The 23,046-nt window shown below is 44.7% G+C and overlaps 1 protein-coding gene across 1 annotated transcript in view; it reads left to right on the top strand.

Annotated features, from left to right (window-relative positions):
• Window positions 1–18,637, top strand: part of SLC51A (solute carrier family 51 member A) — a 53,497-nt gene extending 34,860 nt beyond the window's left edge. Inside the window, exons 5-9 of the mRNA XM_069215396.1 lie at window positions 933–1,091; window positions 3,171–3,282; window positions 5,857–6,003; window positions 11,242–11,347; window positions 17,597–18,637. Coding sequence (XP_069071497.1) covers window positions 933–1,091; window positions 3,171–3,282; window positions 5,857–6,003; window positions 11,242–11,347; window positions 17,597–17,742 — 670 coding nt within the window. The 3' untranslated portion in view covers window positions 17,743–18,637. The remainder of the gene's footprint in view (window positions 1–932; window positions 1,092–3,170; window positions 3,283–5,856; window positions 6,004–11,241; window positions 11,348–17,596) is intronic.
• The last annotated feature ends 4,409 nt before the right edge of the window (window positions 18,638–23,046 follow it).

Below are 23,046 nucleotides of genomic sequence, written 5' to 3'. Positions count from 1 at the left end.
TACAGACATATGGTCACTTTATTAGTTAGGTAAGGGCTAAAATTAGGGTTTAGGGCTAGGTCAGATCACATGATTCTTTGAGAGCAATGGGTAAATCTGCTTCATTGCTGTGGGAGAGTGAGATTTTTATTTGTGAATCTACGTTCATTTGCACATTTCAGGCAGCTAGAGTTAGGTACATCATAAACCACCATTGAACTGAAGTAGTTTGCAATGAAGCATGAACCATACGTAGACATGTTGGTGAAAAGCACGTGGATGAAATTACTTAGATACTGCTCTATCATGAAATGGATTTGTATCGTGACAAGGATCCCTAAATATCATGATAGAGCTCTGTATCTTGACATAGTTCTGTACCTATCAGGCTTTTATATTTACCTGACCATATGGCTCGCCTTCCACACTTGGTCATCTGTTTATTGCTGAAGTTATATTTGTGAATTCTAAAAATTAGCTTTCATGAATTTAGTTTTTTTTAAAAAGTGGACCTTGTGGTAGGCCAATACGTTTTAAGCTTTTTTGGTTTGCAATTTATCACAGTTAGTGCATTTGCAAAATTTACATTTGCACATGTGCAAATTAGTAGTCTACCTACTTGCCAATCTAGACTCTGGATGTCTCGGGAATCATGTAACTTCATACCCTGCCAAATGATAGTTTGGTCAGGCTGGGGTGGCGTCATCATGCTTGATATGTGACGGACCCAGCCTCAGAAGTACCCGCTCTTTAGGGGTCACATTCCTTGTGAGAAGTCTCCTGATCTCTGGATTGCTCCATTAACCAGTGACAATCTGAGGCCAGCCTCTGTTCTCTTGTGAAAGCCACCAGTCCCACCACGCATGCAGTGCTCAGCTCTGCTCTTCTGCTCTCTTGTGGAAGCCACGTGTCCCACCACGCATGCCGTGCTCAGCTCTGCTCTCCTTCCACAGGTACTTTTCAGTCTGTTTCTACCTGTTACTCCTCATCATGATCCAGGGCTTTGGTGGGAAGGTGGCCCTGCTGGAAAAGCTGAAGGACAAATGGTTGCCCATCAACACCGGCCCTTGCTGCTGCTGCTGCCCCTGCCTGCCGCCTACCAGGATGACCATGTAAGTGACCACCTTGTCTAAGTCTCAACAGAACGTCTTGAGATCTCACATTGTCCCACCTCATACTCCAGTGGCTCATTCAGTCCTGCCTGTTCTAATTTTAGTACTTGTAGTCTTTGATCTTACGATATTATTTGTGGTCTCTCTGCTTTCTGGTAGATTTAGTGTTGGTTTTATTCAGATAGTGGTAGGCTTCATTTCTGATGACATCAATGTAGACGTTCTTGGTGTTATGGTCCCTGAAGTTTTTCTTTGTGACAGTATTTGCAGCAAGGGAAGCACCTTTTCCTCCCCGGGGGGTGATGCTGGAGGGGAAACAAGTCACCACCTGCTTTTTCTGGAAGTCGTTGCTACATTTACTTTATTCTGACGCCTGGAATTGTTTCCCTTTAATAATGGATTTAATTTGTAGGATTTACAGTTACTTTATAGGGCATTATGGGTTGTTCTTGTAATTTCTTACTAAAACCTTATTTTTTTCAGCTTTTGCTTTCTTGAATCAGTGTTAAATCCATCATTTAACCCTAAGTTTAGGCATTACCTTAAAAAATATAAAGATGTGCATTTTCTTCTGCCCTTCCCAGGCCGGCTTCTTTACTCACACTTACAGCACATTGGCAAGATACTGATATCAAGAGCAGTATATCAGCGTAATGAGTGTGTGTAGACATCTGTCACAGTGAACACGGTCTAGGTTTGTTCTCCAGTTGAGGCCAAGTTATTAGTACGTTTTTGTGGAAGCAACGGGCCCAGATCAATTCATTCATTGATTCTTTGAATGGCACTACTGGTTGTAAAGTTTTCTGCTGTTTTAGTGTCTTGTGGCATCTGTTGCATTATTAAAGTTTATCAACTGTTAAGGAGTTAGGCCCTGATGTAGAGTGTGGTGGAGAGCATCTGGTCACGATGAAGCAGACGGTCTGCTTGCCTCATTTAGAGCCGGCAGACCTTCAGTATGTGGACTGCGGAGACTACTCCGTCTCCACTGCTGTCATACACGCTGACTACCCAGTTGTGTAATTTTCATTGGAGGATTTGCCATTTGTCTGACCTCCTTATTTAGAGTGGGTAGACAAAAGGCAAGTTTTCAGTGTCCGCCATAGCCAGTTAAGACCTGGCGGAGAGGGGCAGTGAATACCGTAAAATGACACTCATCCCCCCAGTTTTTCTTTGGACTGTAGCAGGGATCCAGGTGGTAAGTGAAAATACCCAAGGGTAAAACCTGGGAATTTCCTTTATTGGTGAGTACCCTTGGTATGCTGAAAAATTGGCCAGATGGATTTATGATGCAGTGCCATGGTTCATAAATCCACTTCTTTTGCCAAAATGTTTTGATCGGCACCTAAGCCCAAAAGGTTGAAGAGTCTTCTTCAAGGCCTAACAACTCCCTGCCTAACTCCTTCATACATTCCATGCATAATCATGAGGCGTAAGGCTCACATGCATATCTTGTGCTATTCCATTTGGACATCCTAATCTGGGGTGTTAAGTAGCACTGAAGGTGTCTATCATATGGCAAACTAGGGGAACTATAGGTGTTGCAAGCCACACCCACGTCTTAAGAAGTGTATGAATTCGGGAGGGGTGCATGAAAATGATACTGACACCCACGTATGCAGGTTCCCTAGCCTTACCCTTGGGATTCAATTTGTGGTTTGTAGTCTCCAGGACAACCAGTGCTGGAGGATTGTAGTGGGTCACAGAATCAGGTTTTCACCCCCCTCCAGAGGTTGCAAAGTTTCAGTGTCCTGCATTGCTTATGATTCCATGGGGTTCAGGCAACCAGCATGAAGGCATGGGCCTAGGTTTTCTCACTGAACTATTCCCACAGATACACAACTGTTGCTTTAACCTTCAGAACTATTCAAAACATCTTCAACCAGTGCTTAAACCACATCAGCTATTTGTAGCTCATTCAGATTATCAAAGAGGCCAGGATGGATATGGCATCATGTTTTGGTAGTTTGGACACATACGGAAGATCCAGACCCTACAGAACACGTGGTTACTGGGACTGCAGGATCCATGTGAAACTGTTTGCTTCCCAGAAGCCTAATTGTCCCATGTTTACCTTCACAGGGGGAAGCTCAGGCTCTTCATCGTGGGTGTCTTCCAGTTCTCCTTTCTGAAGCCCCTCTGTGCCTTTATTGGTCTAATACTGTGGACAGACGGAATCTACGACGTAGAAGATGTAAGTGTGGCCTTGAAATGAATGTATTTCACATTGGCCGAGCAACAGGATATCAAACGATAAGGTTGTAGAAAGTATGGGTAATAATCTTCAGCACTACCCTTTATTCCATTTTGGGCACCGACCAAGAACAATAAGCACAACTTGGCTGAGTAATATTACTTGTGTTCTAAACAATGAGCAGGGAACACACCTTTTTTCAGATGCTGAAATAAATTTGCACATAACTTGTAATGTTATTATTTAAGTAAAAAAAATTCTAAACCCCTCTAACAATGAACTTATCTATGCCTCACATGTGTAAAAAGACAACAGTGCACACTCCTGGCAGTTGCACGTTTTTTTAAAGGGCGATGAAATTAAAACATCACACAGTTTAATCTGCAGAGGCAGCGCTTTGTGTAACAAGAAAATGTTGGGCAAATAATTATCCTATAAAATAAGAAGTGCTACAGAAGTACTAGCCAATATCTTCAGAACATCTAGGTTTGAGGACCATCCTATATCACAGGACAGACATCATAAAACACACCGATCTCTGGCAGCGCCACTGCCAGGCAACACTGCAGTGACGTCTGCCATGGAAACCACTGCGTGACCCCAGAGCATCAGGAGTACGGAAGAGCATCTCTGCAGGTCTGAGGATTTCAATTCAACATGGCTGCCCTGCCTATAATTAATGGTATCTCAACACTCTCCTCTCCATCATAACACCAATATGTCCAAACGGCATCCTTATATAAAGAGAAATTCACTCTGAGATATTATTTACAAAAATAATTTTCTATGCATTTGATTCCCGGATCCTCTTAGCGTTCATTGCCACGGGTTAATACAGGTCAACTCATACTATCATTTATAGTCTAACTGGTATATCCCTGGTGGGAAACAAGATAAACCTCCTACTGTGTTAATCATAACTTTAAAACTTGTCTTGACCAATTCATTTATATCTTCACATTTGAAAGAGGCCATTTGCCTGATATTTTTGTTGCCTTTGATCTCAACCTTTCAGCTTCTCAAAATTGTTCTCTTTCATTGGGATATGAACACATCTTTCTGCATATATTAAAATATAACTGTAATCTTCAGTATATGCAATTGTCTAAAAAATCGGCGTGTTTGTTCTTTACAAATCTTATCCACATGGAGTTTGCGCAGTCGCATTTTTTTTACCAGACAGTCCACTCTTTTCAAGTTTTTACAACAGAGATCTTTTGGTTCCTCTGTTTATCCCATCTTGTGCCCACGTGGCATCCATCTGGCAGGACGGTTGCACAGAAAGAGTGGATACCAGGACCTGCCTAAATGTTGCAGGCTTTGGCACCCCAGAATATTCCGGAGACCCTAAAGTATCTGAGAAGTAAGACAGGAAGATGTATTGTTACTCATACCAACTATTATCAGTTTTTTACTTATTTATTGGGTAAAAGGACAATCTGTAATGGCGTGCCACTTTATATCACTAATGATACTATCCGAAAGTTCTTGGGGATTACTAACATGGTTGAGAAAGCATCTGATATTATAGTAATCCGGGTCACGCAGGTAGAGGCTTCAGATCCCATGTTCAGCAGGGCTCAAAGAGCACACACAAGTCCTTGTCCCTACTTGCTGGGGCTGAACCAACAGGATTCCTGAAAGGTTGGGAAGGTTTTTTTCAACAAGCTTGTTTTCAGTTTTTTAAGTATGCAAGGTTACACACCTTGCACAACCTGTCCCAGAGCTTGGCTTCCAACCCAAAGACTGACATCCCTGGGTGGAGCAGATGCTTTTTAGAACTATTGCTTTGCACGGCTGTGGCATATGTCAACACACTCCAAATTGTTCCAAAAAGATGGGTGCTCTATTCCAAGGGTTAACCGTTCTAAAACCCCAAAATGAAAAACATGAATCACAACGAAGGGGATGGGAAGGGCAAGCCACAGACTTACTGCACCCGTACAGAGTACGTCATCATTAATATCCAGCAGACCAAGTTTGAAATCCTGAGTCCAGAAGACCGTATGTGATCCTAAAATTAATGTTTATTTCACATCACAAAATGATGGAAGACACAGCTAAAGCCCTATGTTGATGAAATTATATGCAGCTTCGTTTTTCCATTCAATGACTTATACCAGTGTGAACATTACTAAATTATGTCTGTTTGCCACATTTTGAGGTGACAAGGTGATGTGCTGCTCGAAATTTAGAAAGGGGACTGGTTGAAATTGTGAAATGTTTTTTGATTTATCTGAAGTGATGAAAATGAACTGTTGTTGAAGACCTTACATTAGCCCTGAAGAAGTCCTGCTTGTTCTCTGGGCCAAAACATGTTGGCTGTGTTTTCCATCACTTTGTGATATGAAATAAAGAATACTTTTAGAATCTTGCATGTCTTCTGGACTCGTGGATTTCAAACTTGATCTGCTGCAAATTAATGAGAGCAGACTTTGTTTTTGAGTAGTAAATTTGTGGTGTCTCTCCCATCCTCTTTTTTGTTATCCCTGTATGAAGCGTTCAGTTAAGTTGATGTATACCAAATGCTTATAGCAGAGCATGCCATATTACATACACCTTCTTGTATTTCAGGTATCGTCCACAAGTACAGCCCTGTGGATTAACACCTCCCTGGGGGTCAGCACCATCTTCGCCCTCTGGCCCCTCGGTATCCTGTTTCGAGAAGCAAAATTACATCTGGCTGAGCAAAACATTGGGGCAAAGTTTGCTTGTTTTCAGGTACAGAAGATTATGGTTAGCTGTCAACTGTTAGCAAAGAACCTGAGGAACTGAAACCATTGTACTGGGTCTGCTTTATAGAGACAGTCGATGCCTCCAGTATCCTGTGGAGGACCGAAGGGGATATCATGTTCATCCAAGGATGCCTTTCCCAGAAGCACATTGGGTGGAGAAAGGATTAAGCACTAAGGGGTATTTTTATAAGAGGTTTGTGTCCGGTTGCACCATGCAGTGTGGTACAAGCGTGAAGCAATCCTGTAAAACGGATTTATTAAGCCACGCAAAGCCACTTTGCATGGTTCTGAGTGACTTCATTGATCTGGAGCATCGCAAAACAGCGCAAATCGCTGCGTTGTGCTACTCTGCCCTGGGTAGGCATTCAATAGGCGTTGCAGTGGCTGTTCCCATGCAACTCCCATGGATTTTAACGCATTCCCAGATTTACAAGGACTTGTAAACCTGTGAATGCGCCAACGTCTTATGCCTTCCTAGGGAAGGCGTAATGAGCAGAAATGCATTTATTTTTCCTCATTACTTCCTCTTTCTATGTGTGCTGCATTCTGCAGCACACATATATAGAGGAATATGCCTTCTGGATTGTTTTTGTGCAGGAAGGTGTCCTTCCGCTCAAAAACAATCCTACATGCAACACAGGCACCCTTGCACCATGGTGCCCAAAGAGCTCCAGCATAGAGGAAAAGGCAAGAATGCGCCATATTGCCTTAAATATGGCGCCCTCCTGCCATTTCCCTATTACGCAGCAAGATGACCTGCTGCGCCAAAGTTTCACAAATATGCCCCTAAAATACCCAAATGTGTTTGGTGTGAAAAGTGGTGTCTGCTAAAACAGGTTCGCGAGCAGAGCAAGGGGTGCTTCACTAAGTTGACGTGAGTTGCTCCTGGAGAAGGCTCACGCACAGGAGGGTGAATACTCCAGTGGTTTTGGCATAAAGGGATGTGACTGTTAAAATGGGCTGCTGTGAAGTGTTTAATCTATGAAATGGTGGCTGCATTTGAGGTTGTTGGGCACTGTAGGAAGACGGGCGTTGGGTTGGTTAAATGCTGAAGTAAGTGGGCTTTGAAGAGAGTGAAGTGGATGAGTCCTGAAGTTGGTAACTGCTCTACGTGGCGAATACTCAAGTGGGTGGGCACTGACATGGGTTTTGTCAAGGACCGCCCTCAGTTAAGGTCGCTCTCGGTCCCTTCATGACTGCCTGAAGAAAACGCAACTCCTCCCAGGACTTTGCAAACAAGGTACCTGATCTACTGTCAGACACAGCAGAGAATAGTCCAAGAAATACTCTCCCTGGCAAGAGAATCCAATAAAGATCCAGCTCCATAAAAACACAGCAGACAACAGTGCCAAAAGCATGTAAGGTGAAAGATGAACACAATGAAAGATACAGGGTTTCACAGGGTATGGATCGTTCCCAGACCAAAGACACCTTCCAAGGTAAGCAGAAAATGAGATCACTGGAAAATGGTTGTTCACAATCTTGGTAGGAAAGCTTTAGCAACGCAAACTGGAATGGCGACTGTGTTGGTTAGAACTGGATATACGGCTAGTCACCCTCACCTTCTGGGGAGAATGGCATTGCCCTTGTATGAAACCACACGAAGAAGATCATGGCAGAGATTTACTGCAAGTGCTCGCAAGTCTTTATCTGGGACTTACTAAGCCGTGCACAGCCCTTTTGCGTGGCTTCGCATGAGTTAATCAATTCAAAGTAACGTGTGCGCTGCCTTGCATCACCTTGTGCCAGAGAGGCATTCCATGTGTGGAGTATGGACATTCCCAACATTCACCTGTGGATTTTGACGCATTCGTACATACACAAAGACTAGTAAACCCGGGAATGGATCGAAATGGTGGGCCTTCCAAGACCCAGGTGAACGAGTAGAAATCCCTTTAATTCTCCTTGTAACTTCCTTTTTCTATGTGTGGTGCATTCCACATCACTCATAGTAAAAGGGGAATTCCTTTAAGGATTGTTTTTCTGCAGGCAAGGTTCCTGTCCCTTTTTGCACAAAACAACCCTGTTTGTAATGCAGGCACCCTTGCACCATGTCACAAGGATGCCTGTGTTGGCACTAGACTGCCCACAGTGCACTACCTCTAGGAGGAAGCAAACATGTGCCATATCTTAGTAGATATGGCAGATTTCTGCTCTCTCCTTTTCACGCAACGCAGCACAACAAGGTCCCTTACTGCGTTGCCTTGCATGAAAGATTCGTAAATCTGGGCCCTAGTGTTTGAATTCCTGCCCTGGATTTACTTGGCAGCTCTTATTGTCTATATCCACGTGCCCCGTCTCCTGACGTTTCAGCCATCGGTCGTAGACTGTGTGCTGAGCCAACCACCAGGGTTCCTGCAGACAGTGGGATCCTGGGATGCCAGTGCTGGTTCATGGACCTGAGAGAACCAGATGGAGAATCCTTTTTGCACCCAGGAATGGGGACCTCTCAGAGAGAATAGAGAACAGGAGAAGCAACCTGCCTCAAAGCTACTGATGTGGGGACACAAAACCACACAGTCCCCATGGAACCAATACCACTCCCTAGAGACCTCCGCCTGCAGGGTTAACTGTATTCCTCCCGCACCCACCTTTGGAAGCACCATGTTTATTGTGATGATGTTGGAAGAAACAACAAACCAACAAGGACTATGATCCGATGAAGCATCTTTCAAAAAGCATGCATTAGATCAATATCCTTTCCAATGAATCAAAAGTTGAAGGGACAGATTCTTGTAGAGCCTGAAAGCAACAGGAAAGTGAGGCGTCTTTCTTTAATGAAGCTCTTCTAGAAGTATATTTTCAAATTCACAGGGTCATACAAGGAGTTCAGAAAATGAAGTTGTGCCATGAGATTGGACTAAGGACCTGATTTACATATTGGTGGATGAGTCACTCCGTCACAACGGTGATGGCTTTCCCATCTGCCTAAATCTAATCACATTATATCCTGTGTTGTGACGGAGTAACTCGTCCACCAATATCTAAATCAGTCCCAAACTCATTCTTGATATCTTCATTTAATCCATCTCAAAACCGTGTTCTTCGGGTCTTCTCAACCACAGTAATCTAGGCTGCCCAAGGGCAAAAGTGAGTTCTGAACATTAGAACAACCATAGTGCCTTGCTAGATATCTCAACAGGCCTCCTCGGCGAAATGCTGAATATTGGGATGTGCAAACATTTTCTTGATGGTGCGTGGAAATGTAGCTTATCTCCCTCTCCAGGCTTGGATCTGAAGGGATGACTAAAGGTGCATCCCAAGAAAAAGTAGCTCCAGTAGGACAGACAATTAGATAAACTACCTAAGTTTGATCATAAGTAAACAATCCAAAGGGCATACAGCAAAAAGAACCATTAGGAAATCCAACACTTCCCTTAATTCCATGAGACCCCTAATAAAATGTGGGGCTCCAGAAAGGGGTTCTGCGATGTCAGTATAACCTTTTGCTAAAGTCTGCTTTCGGCCTGTATTCTCAAATCAGAGTTGCTGTAACTCTTAATCCAGACCTTAGAAGGATCCATGCTTTAAACCTAGACTTAAAGAGTTGTTGGCTTTGCAATCTGTTGAGGAGTAAAAAAAGTGAAGGTGTCTCTCACTCTCTTTCTATATTGCCTGAGAAGAGCGAGGTTCCTCCTGTACTCATGGTGCCACACCAAGGTTATCACGCGTGTCCTTAAGAGGGTCCTTGATAGGAGGAACAAGCACAAATGGCAGAAAAAACTCTTCAGGGATAGTGGTGGTTCTTGGATGAAGATGATGAGTTTTGCAGAAGATGAAAAGCAAAGCACCAAAGCTATCCTGAGTCAGAGTAGGGACGCGTCCAAGAAATATTCCTCACGGTAACAGAGTAGGAAATACAGCAGCAGAAAAATGGGCAAAACACATGAACAAAAAGTGTCTATGGTGAGCGATGAACGCAGTGAAAAGTAGGAGATGTGAAAGGATTGTAACAAATCCTTTTCAGACCAAAGCCTCTTTATATATGAGTTAGGTAGGTTAGAAAATATTAAGAAAATGGTGGTTGGTCCACACCTTTGAGGGGGGAGCTTTAGACACACCAACTAGAATGACAACCATTTAGGTTAGCAGTGGAAAGATGGCTAACCACGCCCCCCTCTTAGGAACATGGAATTGCTCTTGTAGGGCAGGGCAAGAAAGTGAATTAAATATTAAGTTCTTGCCATTTACCCATGTTACATTTTTGACCCTCTATGGCCCATGCTCCTTCCTCTGACCCCCTCAAGTCGGTGTCATGGACCTCCTGCCGAGCAGTCCACGATCAGCAAGAACCCAGCGAGGTTGCTGCAGTTGTGGGCACACCATCCCCCAACTCGCAGCCCTAGGTGAAGCAGGCGGAATCCTCCCTGCACACAAGGTGCAAGTACCTATCCAAGATACACAACGTACACAAGAGTTGTGCTGCCTTCCATTTTGCTGGTGCAGACAAGACGCTCAGCTCACCACCACAGAACCAAAGCCGCTGTCCACCGAGTTTTGCTAACAGTTGTAAGAGGTTGCTGAGAATTATTATATTTGATGAACTCTGAAGTGTCGAGTCTCTGACGTGGTCAGTGTTACCAGCAGAACGATCAGCTTTGTGAATAACCAAGCTGGATGTGTGTAGATAGGGGCAAATGTATAAGGTGGTGGGATTGGAGGGTTGAGGGACCTCACAAATGCTGAATGGGATTGGTGTTGGCAGAAAGAGTAAGCGAGCAGGTCCACCTCTAAGCAGATAGATGATGAAGTCAGTGGGCACTGACTCAAAACAGTTTACAGTGGGTGGATCAAGACAATAGATGGCTGTAGAAGGTAGTTGACTATAAAGAAAGCATATGTTGTAGTTAGTGCGTGGTGCCCCAGTGGACTAGTCAAGATGATTGGTATACATAGGGCTGGAGCTGATGTGAACCAGTGCTGAATTTGCTGGGTTTTGAAACGGGGCAGTCAAGGAAGCGGGCTATGAAAGTGGGTACAAAAGTCTGTAGATTTTGAGGGAGTCAGTCCAGGGAGTACATGAGCTGGTATTTGGGGATAGTGCCCTGGATGGAAAGGTGGCAGGTACCCAGATAGGTTTTTTTTGTCAGAATGGCACATGAGTGGCAGGGTGGGTGGGTTCTCCAATGAGTGATCACTGAAGGTTGGAATGCTGCAGTGAGTGCTAAACTGATACATGAAATGAGCCTATGTTCAAACTCTTTTTTTTTTTTTTACCTTGTAGATTCTCCTCATTCTGAGTGCTTTGCAAACCTCCATCTTTTCCATCTTGGCCAGCTTTGGCACCGTGGCCTGCGCCCCTCCGTACTCCTCCAAAGCACGGTCACAGCGTAAGTATACGGAAGGGGCAAGGGGAAGCATCCTCCAGTCATAAATGTCCTAAATTATATCCTAAACCAACCTTTGATGAATAACTAAGGTGGGTTAAAAGGTAAATATATGTATCAAGAAAATGCCTTTTCTGCAAACATTTGGGCTAAAAAGAAGAATATCTTTGTCAAGGCCTAGATGCAGAGGAGAGCTTATTGACTGCCCGAGGAAAGAGCTATTCCTCCCGTACGCCATGGTGTCAGCCACTCTGTGTAGTATTTGTGAAAGGGGTTAGTGTCTCCTTAAGAGGGTCTCAGTTAGGAGGGAAAAAACATAAACTGCAGGAAAAAACGAATTGGCAATATAGGTAATTATTTATTGTGCTTGATAGTTACTGCAGTGGTCGACAAGCAGGGTTGAGAAAGAGCCCAGCATTAGATCCTGCAGAAGAAAGAATCCAAGGGAATCCCACTGGAGAAAAAGAGTGAATATTCAGAGACAAAAATGTATCAGACTGGGTGATGAATGTGTTGGAAACAGTGGAAAGAATGTGGTGTGGTGCATCCTTCTCTAGCAAAGGCTCCTTCTGCATGCCAGAAGCAGGAAAGGACATCAGAGAGAAGGGTTAACGCCATCTTGGTTTTGAAATTTCAAGGAACAAACACTGGAGAGGTGGCCATCTTGGATAGGCACAGGTATACGTCTAGTCGCACATACACTTCCTGAAGAACTGCATTTCCAAGAAATGAAGTATACAAAAGAGTGATGGATGGAATGCTTGAATTAATCTCAGCCATTGGTAATTACTCAGGACTGCATCCCAGTCCATGGTTATTTTTCACACCATGCCACCTGAGTTTGGATGCAGCCATACACAAACCAGTCTCAATCCTTCTCGAGTGGGAACACTCCCATCTGAACTACCAGGCCAACACCTCCCTTGACCGAACACAAGCCACCTAAGACTGGGGTTGACCTTATTATTATTGTATACTTAATTTCCAAGAAATGGCAGGCGGGGGAGAATCCCATGGTGACATCCCTTGAGCATCCCCACCCTACCAGCTGCCTCCTCCACCCAGCACAATCAAAGACGTAGGTCCTGATGTACCAAAGGAGTGCATTGCCCATGCATTATGTAGGGTGGTGCAAGGGCAAAGCAATCCTTAAATCAGATTTACCAACCCATGCAGAGCCACCTTGTGTGGTCCTGGGCGGCTTTTAACATAAGGCTGCACAAGTCACTGCCTTGCATTACTCTGCACCAGGAAGGCGTTACATTGGTGGAGAGTGGGTGTTCCTATGCATGGACCCATGTATTTTGGCACATTCCCAGATTTACTAAGACAAGTAAACCTGGGGATGCGTTAAGATTGTACGCCGTCCCGATAAAGGCACAACAATGAGAAATGTTTTTATTTCTCCTCGCTTTTTTCCTATTTCTAAGTGTGCTGGGTTAAGCAAAGTTTACTTGGGGGTCCACTTGTGTTCCACCCTTACATGATTTGTGGTTGCTCCCTGAGTAGGGTATCAACCCCCTCAACCAGTAACCCAATTTCTTATCATCCCCTTGTAAAGTGCTCAGAGAGTCAGTTCAGGCATGTTCACGCTAAACTGTAAAGAAAGAAAGAAATCTATCTGAGAACAGACGTCCCACCTTTCCCTTCCTATCTGCCCATTATGTATAGCAAAGAACTCAGTGGCTCCATTCCTCCACCATTTCCAATGGTGATGAGACCTCAAGCAGACCAAATCACTAGTCTGCTAGAGATCCATACATCCGTCCCTCCATCCATCTATCCGTCCCTCCATCCATCTATCCGTCCGTCCGTCCATCCGCACGTCCGTCCATCCGCACGTCCGTCCGTCCGTCCATCCGTCCGTCCATCCGTCCGTCCATCCATCCGTCTGTCTTCCTCCCATTCTGCTATTTCACTCTGCACTCCCTCTTTCCACCCCTCTCTCTCTCTCACCTCTATCTCTCTTTCTCTTCTCTCTCTTTTCTTTTGCACCACCTTCACTTTCTCTTCATGTGTTTGGAGCATGGGAGAAGTACTGCTTCCTTCAGTAGCTAATGTCCTTCCACTGGTTGTGCTTTCAGAGGAACTTACTTTTTTTCTTTTATCTTGCCCCCATCGTTATTTCTTTGACATTGCTTGTCATAAGGGTTTGCCTTCAGGAATAATTTTCGTCTGTAAGACCTGACGAGGTTGTGTCACAGACTCGTGGCTGGGATGCAACCCGCCTCCGTCATGCCATGGCTTGTACAGTTTAATCTCCAGGAGGCCCTCTCTCAATGTTGCTTGCCATATCTCCCAGCAATAATAAAAAATATTACTCGGCCAGGGCTGTACGCATCTTTGCACTTGTATTTTTATATTTCAGCCACGCTGCAGAGAAGCCGCACTGCTGTACAACACGGCTAAAATCATTGATAGAGCCAAAACCTAGCGCAGGCGAGACCTATTGGCTTTGCCAATGCTTGTTTGTATAAGCCACAGTGTGTTACCAAGTGAATGAATCAGACAGACAGGGTGAAATTAGTGTTCACTCCAGACTACTCAGGAATTTGCAGTGGCCACACTGGTGCCATCGGAACAGCCTCTTATGTCACGTATTACATACTACAGGTCCCAAGAGAGTCCACACGATTATATGTCGGAACGCTGCCTGCCGGAACAACGAGTGCCTGAACAACGAGGTTGGAACACCGACCTCGTTGTTACCACTAGTGCCTTAACAACGATATTTCATTGTAAAGGCATTCCTGGTAAAGGCATTAGTGATAGGCATCCATTGATCCTACATGCGTCACCCCGACCCGCCACCCCCGCCCCAAAACCTAAAACCCCGCCCCCCGCCCCAAAAACTAATACCCCCGCCCCCCACCCCAAAACCCCCTGCCACCCCACCCCTTCTCCAAAACCTAAACCCCCCCGACCGCCCAGCCCGCCCCAAAACCTAAAACCCCCCACCCCGCCTCAAAACCTAAAACCCCCCACCCCGCCCCAAAACCTAAAACCCCTGACCCCTGCCCCAAAACCTAAAACGAGCCGCCCCCCAACCCCACCCCAAAACCTAAAACCCCCCACCCCGCCCTAAAACGCCACGCCCCCCAACCCCACCCCAAAACCTAAAACCCCCACCCCCCCACTTACCTGAGTCGTCGCCTCGTCGTCCGCGTCGTCCCCCCCAGCCGACTCCCCCCTGTTTGTGCCTTAACCACGCATGTGCGTTGTTCAGCACATGCGGGGTTAAGGCACAAAATAACGAAGTCGTGGTTAAGGAAAGCGGTGTTCCGCTTTCGTTAACCAGGACTTCGTTGATTAGGAGTCGGCGTAGAGGGCCTTTCCCAGTCCACCCTATTCAGACAATAGTGTCCGCTTATCCATTTTATGGGTTTTAACTCTGAATCCCGCACAGAGGTGCACCTCCTCATGTCCCACAGTGTGGACAATAGACCAAGCCTCCCCAGCTGTGGTCTGTCTCTTACAACCTTCATTACAAGTTGGGCGGAATGGAGTTGGGTATTTTCCACACATGTTAAATGCCACTACCCCTGGGTGAGGTACTTACCACATGTGGGAAATACTTCCTATTGTGGATTTTCTACTAGAACGTGGGGCAGTACACACAGAATCAGTATTTAACACATCACGTTTTCATGTTTTGCCTTTTTGGTGGCCCTTTTCCCCCAGTAAATGTCAGCACATGTCAGATTCTATTTGGGGAGAACTGCGAGGGTGTGATAATTATCACACCACTTGCAATGCTGATCCTTGTGCAAACTTCTGTTTGGATTAGAATTTAGTCCTTACCTTGTCATGAAGGCCTTACATTTCTCCACAGCTTATCAAAACTTTCCAAGCATAGCTTTAAAACAAACAAACATTGGCAAAACCAATATGTACGGCTTGATAGAATGGACACATGCAAACACAGGTATGAACAAATGTTGTTTGCATATGCCATCATATTAAAGCCAATGGCTGGAAATATTACATTTGGGATGGGAATGTCTCCTGCATGATGAACGGGTGTGAACCCCTACCCTGAGTGCCCAACTACATGTGAAACTGATAACCCAACTTTTTGTTTGACCATGGTGTAATGCTAATCTAGTGCTTTCAAAGATGAATAGACCTATTTCTATGTCAGAAAAGAGCATGGTTTAGTGAGCTTTCTCGTCTACAGTTCTGCTTTTATATGAGCCCAAACCTTTCACTGACATTCTGTGTGTGGGTTGAGTGCACGTGTGTGTAATAGGTGCATGACACATGTGGTGAAAGCCTAATGGGACCAATTTTGGATGCCCTTGGTTTAGCAAGGCACAAGATGGAGGCTAAAGTCAGCTTCCCTCAAGCAGTGAAACTGTATTGCATGCTTTACTGTAGTTGGAGGGTTTAAGATCTAGACGCTTATGTGAAGAAGAATTGAGACAAAGCTGCCTGTAGAAATTCAGTGAGGGCCTTGTCAGCAAGAGGCTGCTGACTAGTTCTTATTGCCTTCCTTTGCATTCTGTAGATGGCAGGGGCAAGGGGTGAGACCGCTGGTCTGTTTTTCAAGGTGATGAAGTTTCTAGGCATGACCTTCTCTTTTGCCTGTCAATGATTTCTGCTTCAGGAAGTCTGATAAATGCCCTCATTTTAGATACACCTGTTTGGAGTCACTGCCATTGTTACCTACTGTGAGAGCCACCACCTTGCACAAAGACTGTGTCTGAAGAGCAATCCATGTGAAACTGGTCTTGAGTTTCTTGTGTTCTGGATCAAGGAGGACCTGGACTGGCGCACTTTGGGTTTGACTGTTCAAGGCTGATTTGCATTTGGTTGAGTCCAAACAAGGGCACAGTGGGTAAAAGTATAATTGGTTGGAATGCTACCTCGCATGATTGGCAGTGGTTAGACAAATTGCAAGCATTCCTCCTATAACCTTTTATTTGTCTGAGGACCAGCCTTAAAATGACATGTGGAAGAAAACCAACCCAAAAGGGTTCTGAAGCCGTAGACTGTAGATTCACATCCCCTGCCTAGAAAACGAGTTTACCTATAAAAACGGAACTATAAAAGCAATGGAGACATAGAAGAGGGATTAAAAATGACCCTACTTTGTTCGAGTTCCACAGTTTTCTTTACCAAGGAGCGGAGAGCTCTGTGAAAAACTTGAAGGACAGCTGTGTGACCAGTTTGGTGTCCTCTTGCCACTTGCTGGAGAAGCAGGAGGTCTTCCTAAGCCTCTAGAAGCCTGTCTGCCTCTTCAGTAAGAGGAGAAACTGCCCCGGAGTAGAAACCCAGCATCTTCTGGGGCGTGGAACATCCAGAAGTAGCTGACTAGGGACAGGAACTCAAGCCGGCACTAACTCGAAGTGTGGGGTCTCCTGCTCTCCACTGCAGTTCCTGCCACTAGCTGCAGAAGAGGGTGCAAGGGAAATTGTTCTGCTCTCCTCAAAGGCTTTCTAATACCTCCTCCTGCTTCAACACCCTCCGCATGCTTCGGAAGGTCTACAAATGGATCCCCATGGAAACCAGAAGAACAGTCACCCAAGCCCTCGTGAGCAGCAAGCTGGACTACGGCAATGCCCTCTACGTAGGAACCATGGCCAAACTCCAGTAAAGACTGCAACGCCTCCGCACGCCTCATCCTGGACATTCCCTGCCACTGCCACATTATAGCCCACCTGAGAAACCTACACTGGTTCCCCATCAACAAGCGAATCATGTTCAAACTCCTCACCCACGCTCACAAGGCACTGCACAACACTGGACCAGAATACCTCAACAGATGGCTCTGCTTCTACACCCCAACCAGACAGCTTCGCACCGCCGACCTTGCCCTTGCCACCGTCCCACGCATCTGCAGAACAACCGCCGGTGGCAGATTGTTCTCCCACCGCGCCACGAAGATGTGGGACACTCTTACCACCCACCTGCGTCAGACTAAGGACCTACTTACCTTCAGGAGACATCTCAAGATATGGCTGTTCGAGCAGTAGCAGCCACCGCCCCCCCCCCCCCACTCCCTCCTCAGCACCTTGAGACCCTCACGGGTGAGTAGTGCGCTTTACAAATTCTCTGATTGATTGATTGACTGATTGATCCCAATCTCAAAATCAGACCTTAAGTGCTTTGTGATGAGTCTGTGTATATGTTAGATATGTTTTCTTTGGAGAGCCTAGGTTCTCTGAAACAAGTCATAGCTGCAATGGAAATGTTTTTAATGATACAACATTGATGGATAAATGTAACTTTGTATTTCTATTGTTCTCTTAGTAATGAACAACCACTTGCTCATCGTGGAGACCTTCATCGTGGCTGTTGTGGTGAGGGTGTGCTACAGAACCCACGGCAACAACACATCCTATGAAGCCGTACCAGTACCTGGGTCAAATCACGCTCATGAAGCCCAGGCCGTCTGACCAAGATCACACATGGATTGTAAATAAACCTAGATAAAGGGAATCATAACTTAAGAAGTTCAAACATTAAAAGAATACCCCCTACTTTGGCTGGCACACTGTTACTCTGAGCTTGGTTTTGGAAGGAAGAATAGAGAATGTAGTGTTAGATTTTTCTGCAGTTACCCGTCTTAAATTCTTTAGCAATGTTTTGGAGATTCACTTTTCTTTGTTTGGTATGATGCACAGTAAAATATTAAAAGTAATTTTTTCCAATGCCCACATTGTAGTTATTTTTCCAATGAATTGATATAAGGTATAATTCTATTTGAGTGTATGATCACATTCTAGAGGAGTGGATTTAGGATCATGTGGATAGAGTCTGCACGAAGCCTCACATACAAAAGTGACAGGTGACCACGCCCACCTCCAAGCCCTACCACTGACATGTCTGTTCACTGACCACATACCTGTCTGATAAGTGAAAGTGACCAGGAACAAGCACTTCCAAGACCCAACTGACAACATCGTTCTGGCACTGTCAAACCCCAACCCAATTCCAATCAGCTTGCCGTCCACGCCCACAGTGATGATGGGGCAAGAGAGACCACTCCCTTTTCCATGTCGCTTTGATGCAATCCACAGAAAAACCCCAAATACACTCTTAAGGTTTCACATATATTGAAACAGGAATAGTTTTACAAACACATGCATTCACTCCAAGTCCTTCGATTTTGCAAAATCCATCCAATTTAACAAACAATACTGCCGAATTCTCATAGTTCCTGCCACCAGAACGTAAACTTCTTCCCTCCTCTCAATCGAGACAAAATTAATTTCAATTTGTAAGATTGCACAAGCGTTCTGAATTCAGATTGTCAGCCCAAGTCCTCATTTTGCTTGATTTTCACTCAGTTATATTCATTACAAATGTCCCACAGAGATTTTATTAAAATTCATTTGGTCCACCCAACACGTGTTTTGTCCATTGGAATATCACAGACATTTTCAAGGCTGTTTTCATGTAAAAACATAGGGCCGAATTTAAGAAAATTTGCGACCCCCTAACTCCACCATGGGTGAGCTGTATTTATGATGCGGCGCACCATGGCGGTATTAGGAACAAAAGCGCCAACATTTTTTACGCTATTGTGGCGCGTTGCTCCACTACCATCAAAAATGTTGATGCTAGTGGAGCAAAGTGCAAGGAGGCCCATTGATTACAATGGGTGCGTCCTTTTAACGCCTATGCGTTAAAAATGACGCCAAAAATGGTTCAGTGAAATTTTGTAGATATCATTGCACCATTTTTGGGGGCCTCCTTGCACCTGAATGCCCCCTTTGCATACATTATGCATGCCACATGCATAATGTGGCACAAAGGGTTACAAAAGTGGCACAATGTATGCATTGTGCCACTTTGGAAATGTGGCGTAGGGAAAAGGCCACCTTGGCGTAAAATAAAAATGACGCTAAGGCAGCACTAAAGTGGTGCAAGGACCTCTTAAATCTGTCCCATAGTCTTAGATCTAAAAATATATAGTATACACTATAACGTTCATATTTAACCTACACCATTACTACATAAAACGCCACTAGTACCAGAGCAGCCATGATGAATATAAAATGTGGTACGAGTCAAAAAGTGAGCAGCGACACTGGGGGCATATTTATGAGCTCCTTGCACCATTGGAGCGTCACTTTTCGTGATGCTCTGGGGGTGCCATCTATAAAATCATATCTTTGAATGGCCTTATAGATATTGCAAGTCACTGCATTGCCTTACTCTGCATCAGGGAGGCATTCCATTGGTGTTGCGGTGGGTTTTCCCGTGCAACGCCCATGGATTTTGTCGCATCCCCAGATTTACAAGAGCCTGTAAACCTAGGGATGTGTCAAAAGCTTACGCCTCCCGAGGGAAGGTGCAACGAGGGCAAATATCTTAATTTCTCCGTGTTTTTGCCTCTATGTGTGCTACATAGAAAGAGGAAAAAGGCTCCTGGGGTTGTTTTTGTGCAGGAAGGTTCCTCTTCATGAACAAAAACAATCTTGCAGACAGCACAGACTCCCTTGCTCCATGGTGCAAGAGAGCCTCATTGCGTCTAGGCTGCCAAAGCGCTACCAGCGCAGGGCGAAAGGACGAGAACGCACTGTATCGCATAGATGCGGTGCATTACTGTTCTTTCCCTTTGACGCAGACCAGCGCATCGAGGTTCCTTGCTGCGCTGTCCTCTGCCAACATTTGGTAACTTTGGCCCTAGGTGTTTACTATGGAATATCAGACGGTACACCATAACCTGGTTCATGTGATATATGTTTGCATTAGAATGTATATAGTGCTCACCTACATCAATTTGGGATTCGCGTCTCATTTTACATTAAATATATTTACATTTGTATTCACTTATTTACTTTTTTTGTCACAGAGTAAATTATTTACAGAGGATCAGACTTTTTTCTGTCACGCGCCAACTCTACGAAGCTATATGGTAAGTATTATGCGACTTTGCAGAGAAATACTTTTTGCATCTGAAAGTAAGAGGAGTTGAAGAAGTTTGAAGATTTCCTTGCTCCACTGGGTATCCTACCTGCTGCCTGAAGCTGAGGAGCTTTTCTGGGAGCAATTTTAAGGGATCAATTGATCTTAATGGCAACAAAAGGATTCAGGATTTGTTAGAGGTGTTGGCGCACGGGTCGTTGTATTGATTAAGCGATTACCTCTGTCCCGGTCATATATATCAATCTATGCAATGTGTCAAAGTTATTAATAAAAAGATGAACAGTAAAAACAATATAGAGCGTGCACAGTCTTAAAGGCAGGGAGACAGGATACCCCATGTGTTAGAGGAGTGAGTTATTACCTTAAATGGTGTCCAGCAGTCATAAAAGAGTGAAAGTTTGGGGGCGGATGTATTATTTTGTATTTATGTGTAGAGAAAGGAGACAAAATATTTGGAAGGGAAGGGGAAAACTCAGGGTATGAATGTGGGATGATAGTAGCAGGGGACATGAAATGATGCTTCTTGGCAAATACAGCAGGTTCAGGGACCAGATGGGGAGGTGGCCCAAAGACCTCCAGTGTGTACTGTACGTATGAAAAGTCAATGACAGCAGATTCACTTTATCTATGTAAACTCATCCTGGAGCAAATCTACAACAAACAGTTAAAAGATTCAAACGCAAGATTAGAGAAACCAAACTTATCCTCAGATGTTTAGGAAGGCTAAAACAGTGGCTCCCAACCTTTTGACTCATGAGGACCCCCACTGAATCACTACTGGAGTCCGGGGACCCCCAAGCAATTTGTACGATTTAAATTTCAAATGTTAAAACAGAAATCCACAAAAAAATACACACCAAACAAATAATCAAATTACTAAAGCTATTATTATTTTATATTGAAAAAATATGCAGAAATGAAAACATTTTAATGGGACCTTTTTGCAATGCATCTCGGCGAGTAACTTTGCAATGTTTGGTTTTCATTTAGGAAGGCTGAATCCTAAGGTCAGATTCTACATTTCTGTTTTTACTTTTTAGGTACCTGAGATCTGTAAAAGATTTTTCACATAACTATGTTGTGGGGAAAGGAAGTAAAACCATAAGGGCCTCTCATCTCTCCATAGCGTCCCTGTCATTTGTAATTCATTTGTTTTATAGCACCTCTCAAACCAGTGAAGGGTGTTTGAGCACCTTACAGGGGACTACAAGGTGTAGGATTCACATGTCATCCACATTAATAGGCATTTTCTAAGAGTGCTTGGTCTGGAGAAGCACAAACTCAGGATTCAGAACATAACACAGTGGTTATCATTGACTTTAATAAAAATTGTATTTCTACTCAAGCAAACCTTTTCTAGAAGCATCAGGATAATGAAAGACTGGTGTAAAAACATAACTTTCTTATTTGAGCCACGCAGTTTGCATGCAGCGCTTTGATGACAGTTCATAGCTTGCTGTGCTAGATTACTATTGTAACTTATTAACTGCAGATCAACAACAAAAAAATTCTGTGCCAGAAGCAGTAACCCACTGTGGTGTGCACATAAAATACTGTTCTTTGCATAATACGCGTTCTTTGCAGCAGGCATTTTAACCATATGGGCTACCTTAGATGAGTCAAAATTGCTACTAGACAAAACTCTCATCTCTCTCCGGCAGGTACGTTAATCACCGGAGTTATCGCAACTCTTTTATTTTTGCCCAAAAACTGCTTAATGTACAAGGAACTTAGCAGTGCTTTTAAAACTGCACACATGAAGTAATCAATTTCACAAACTAGCAGGGAGAGGCCCCAGCTGGAAAAGTGCCTTCCTGCCAGCCCAGGCCTGCGGACCCCTCTGAGAATGTGGCACGGACCACTGGGGGTCCGCGGACCACAGGTTGGGAACCGCTGGGCTACAAGATACATTTGAGTGGTGACAAAACTGCCTGTAACAATGTGGTGGCTGAAGTGAAGGTGTATTTTTCAGACAAGGTTTCACCAGTCAAGGCTCGCGGGGATTCGTGGGGGAGGGGCAGGGCGACGCGCGGGGTGGAAGGGGGGTATGGGGTCGCATAATAATTAAAAAAAAATATATATGTATATATATATTTTTTTTTAACTTACCTCGGCTCCTGCACTGCACTGCTCCTCGCTCCTCTGAAGGCTACAGGCTCCCAGCCTGCCCTGCGGCCAATCCTGACGCTGCTCAAAGCAGCGTCGGGATTGGCTGGGAGCACCCTGGCAGGGCGCTCCCAGGCAGACTGGGAGCCTGTGCAGGCTCTTTCCAGCCCGGCAACGGACAGCCTGCACATGTATGTTTGGCCGGTTGGAGACGGCCGGCCAAACACACATGCGTAGTGAGGGGAGTGCACAGTGCACTCCCCTCTGCTGGTCACCCCCGTGGCCCGCCGCTTTCAGAAGGAAGGGATAATAAACACAGTTTAGGAAGGGATAATAAACGCAGTTTATTATCCCTTCCTTGTGAAAGGATTTGCAGCGGTTGCTGTTGGGAGGAGGGCTCCTCCGCCCATATGGAGGAACCGCCCCTGTGTTTCACAGTTTGTGTTGGCCAGCAGCGAGGCACTACAGGAACAGGAAGTTGTGTGGCAGTTGTGTAAGGTTTGTACAGTAAAGTATAATGTCTGCTCATATCTCTTGGTCTTTTTGAATTCAAAGTAAACCTGCAAATGTTTCGCAAGAAACAAAGCTCCGATAGGATGCTTTGCGAAAATGTCCTACTAAGGCAAAAAAATAAATCAGAATATATGTTTATCCAAAATAGAAAACTAAATGGTAAATGCAGTCTTTGTGTATGTGCTAATGTATTATTTACTCATGCA

This window comes from Pleurodeles waltl, chromosome 11, assembly GCF_031143425.1.
Source record: "Pleurodeles waltl isolate 20211129_DDA chromosome 11, aPleWal1.hap1.20221129, whole genome shotgun sequence".
NCBI lineage: Eukaryota > Metazoa > Chordata > Amphibia > Caudata > Salamandridae > Pleurodeles > Pleurodeles waltl.
The sequence above is the reverse complement of the archived record's forward strand: the minus strand, read 5'-3'. Positions and strand labels throughout refer to the sequence as shown.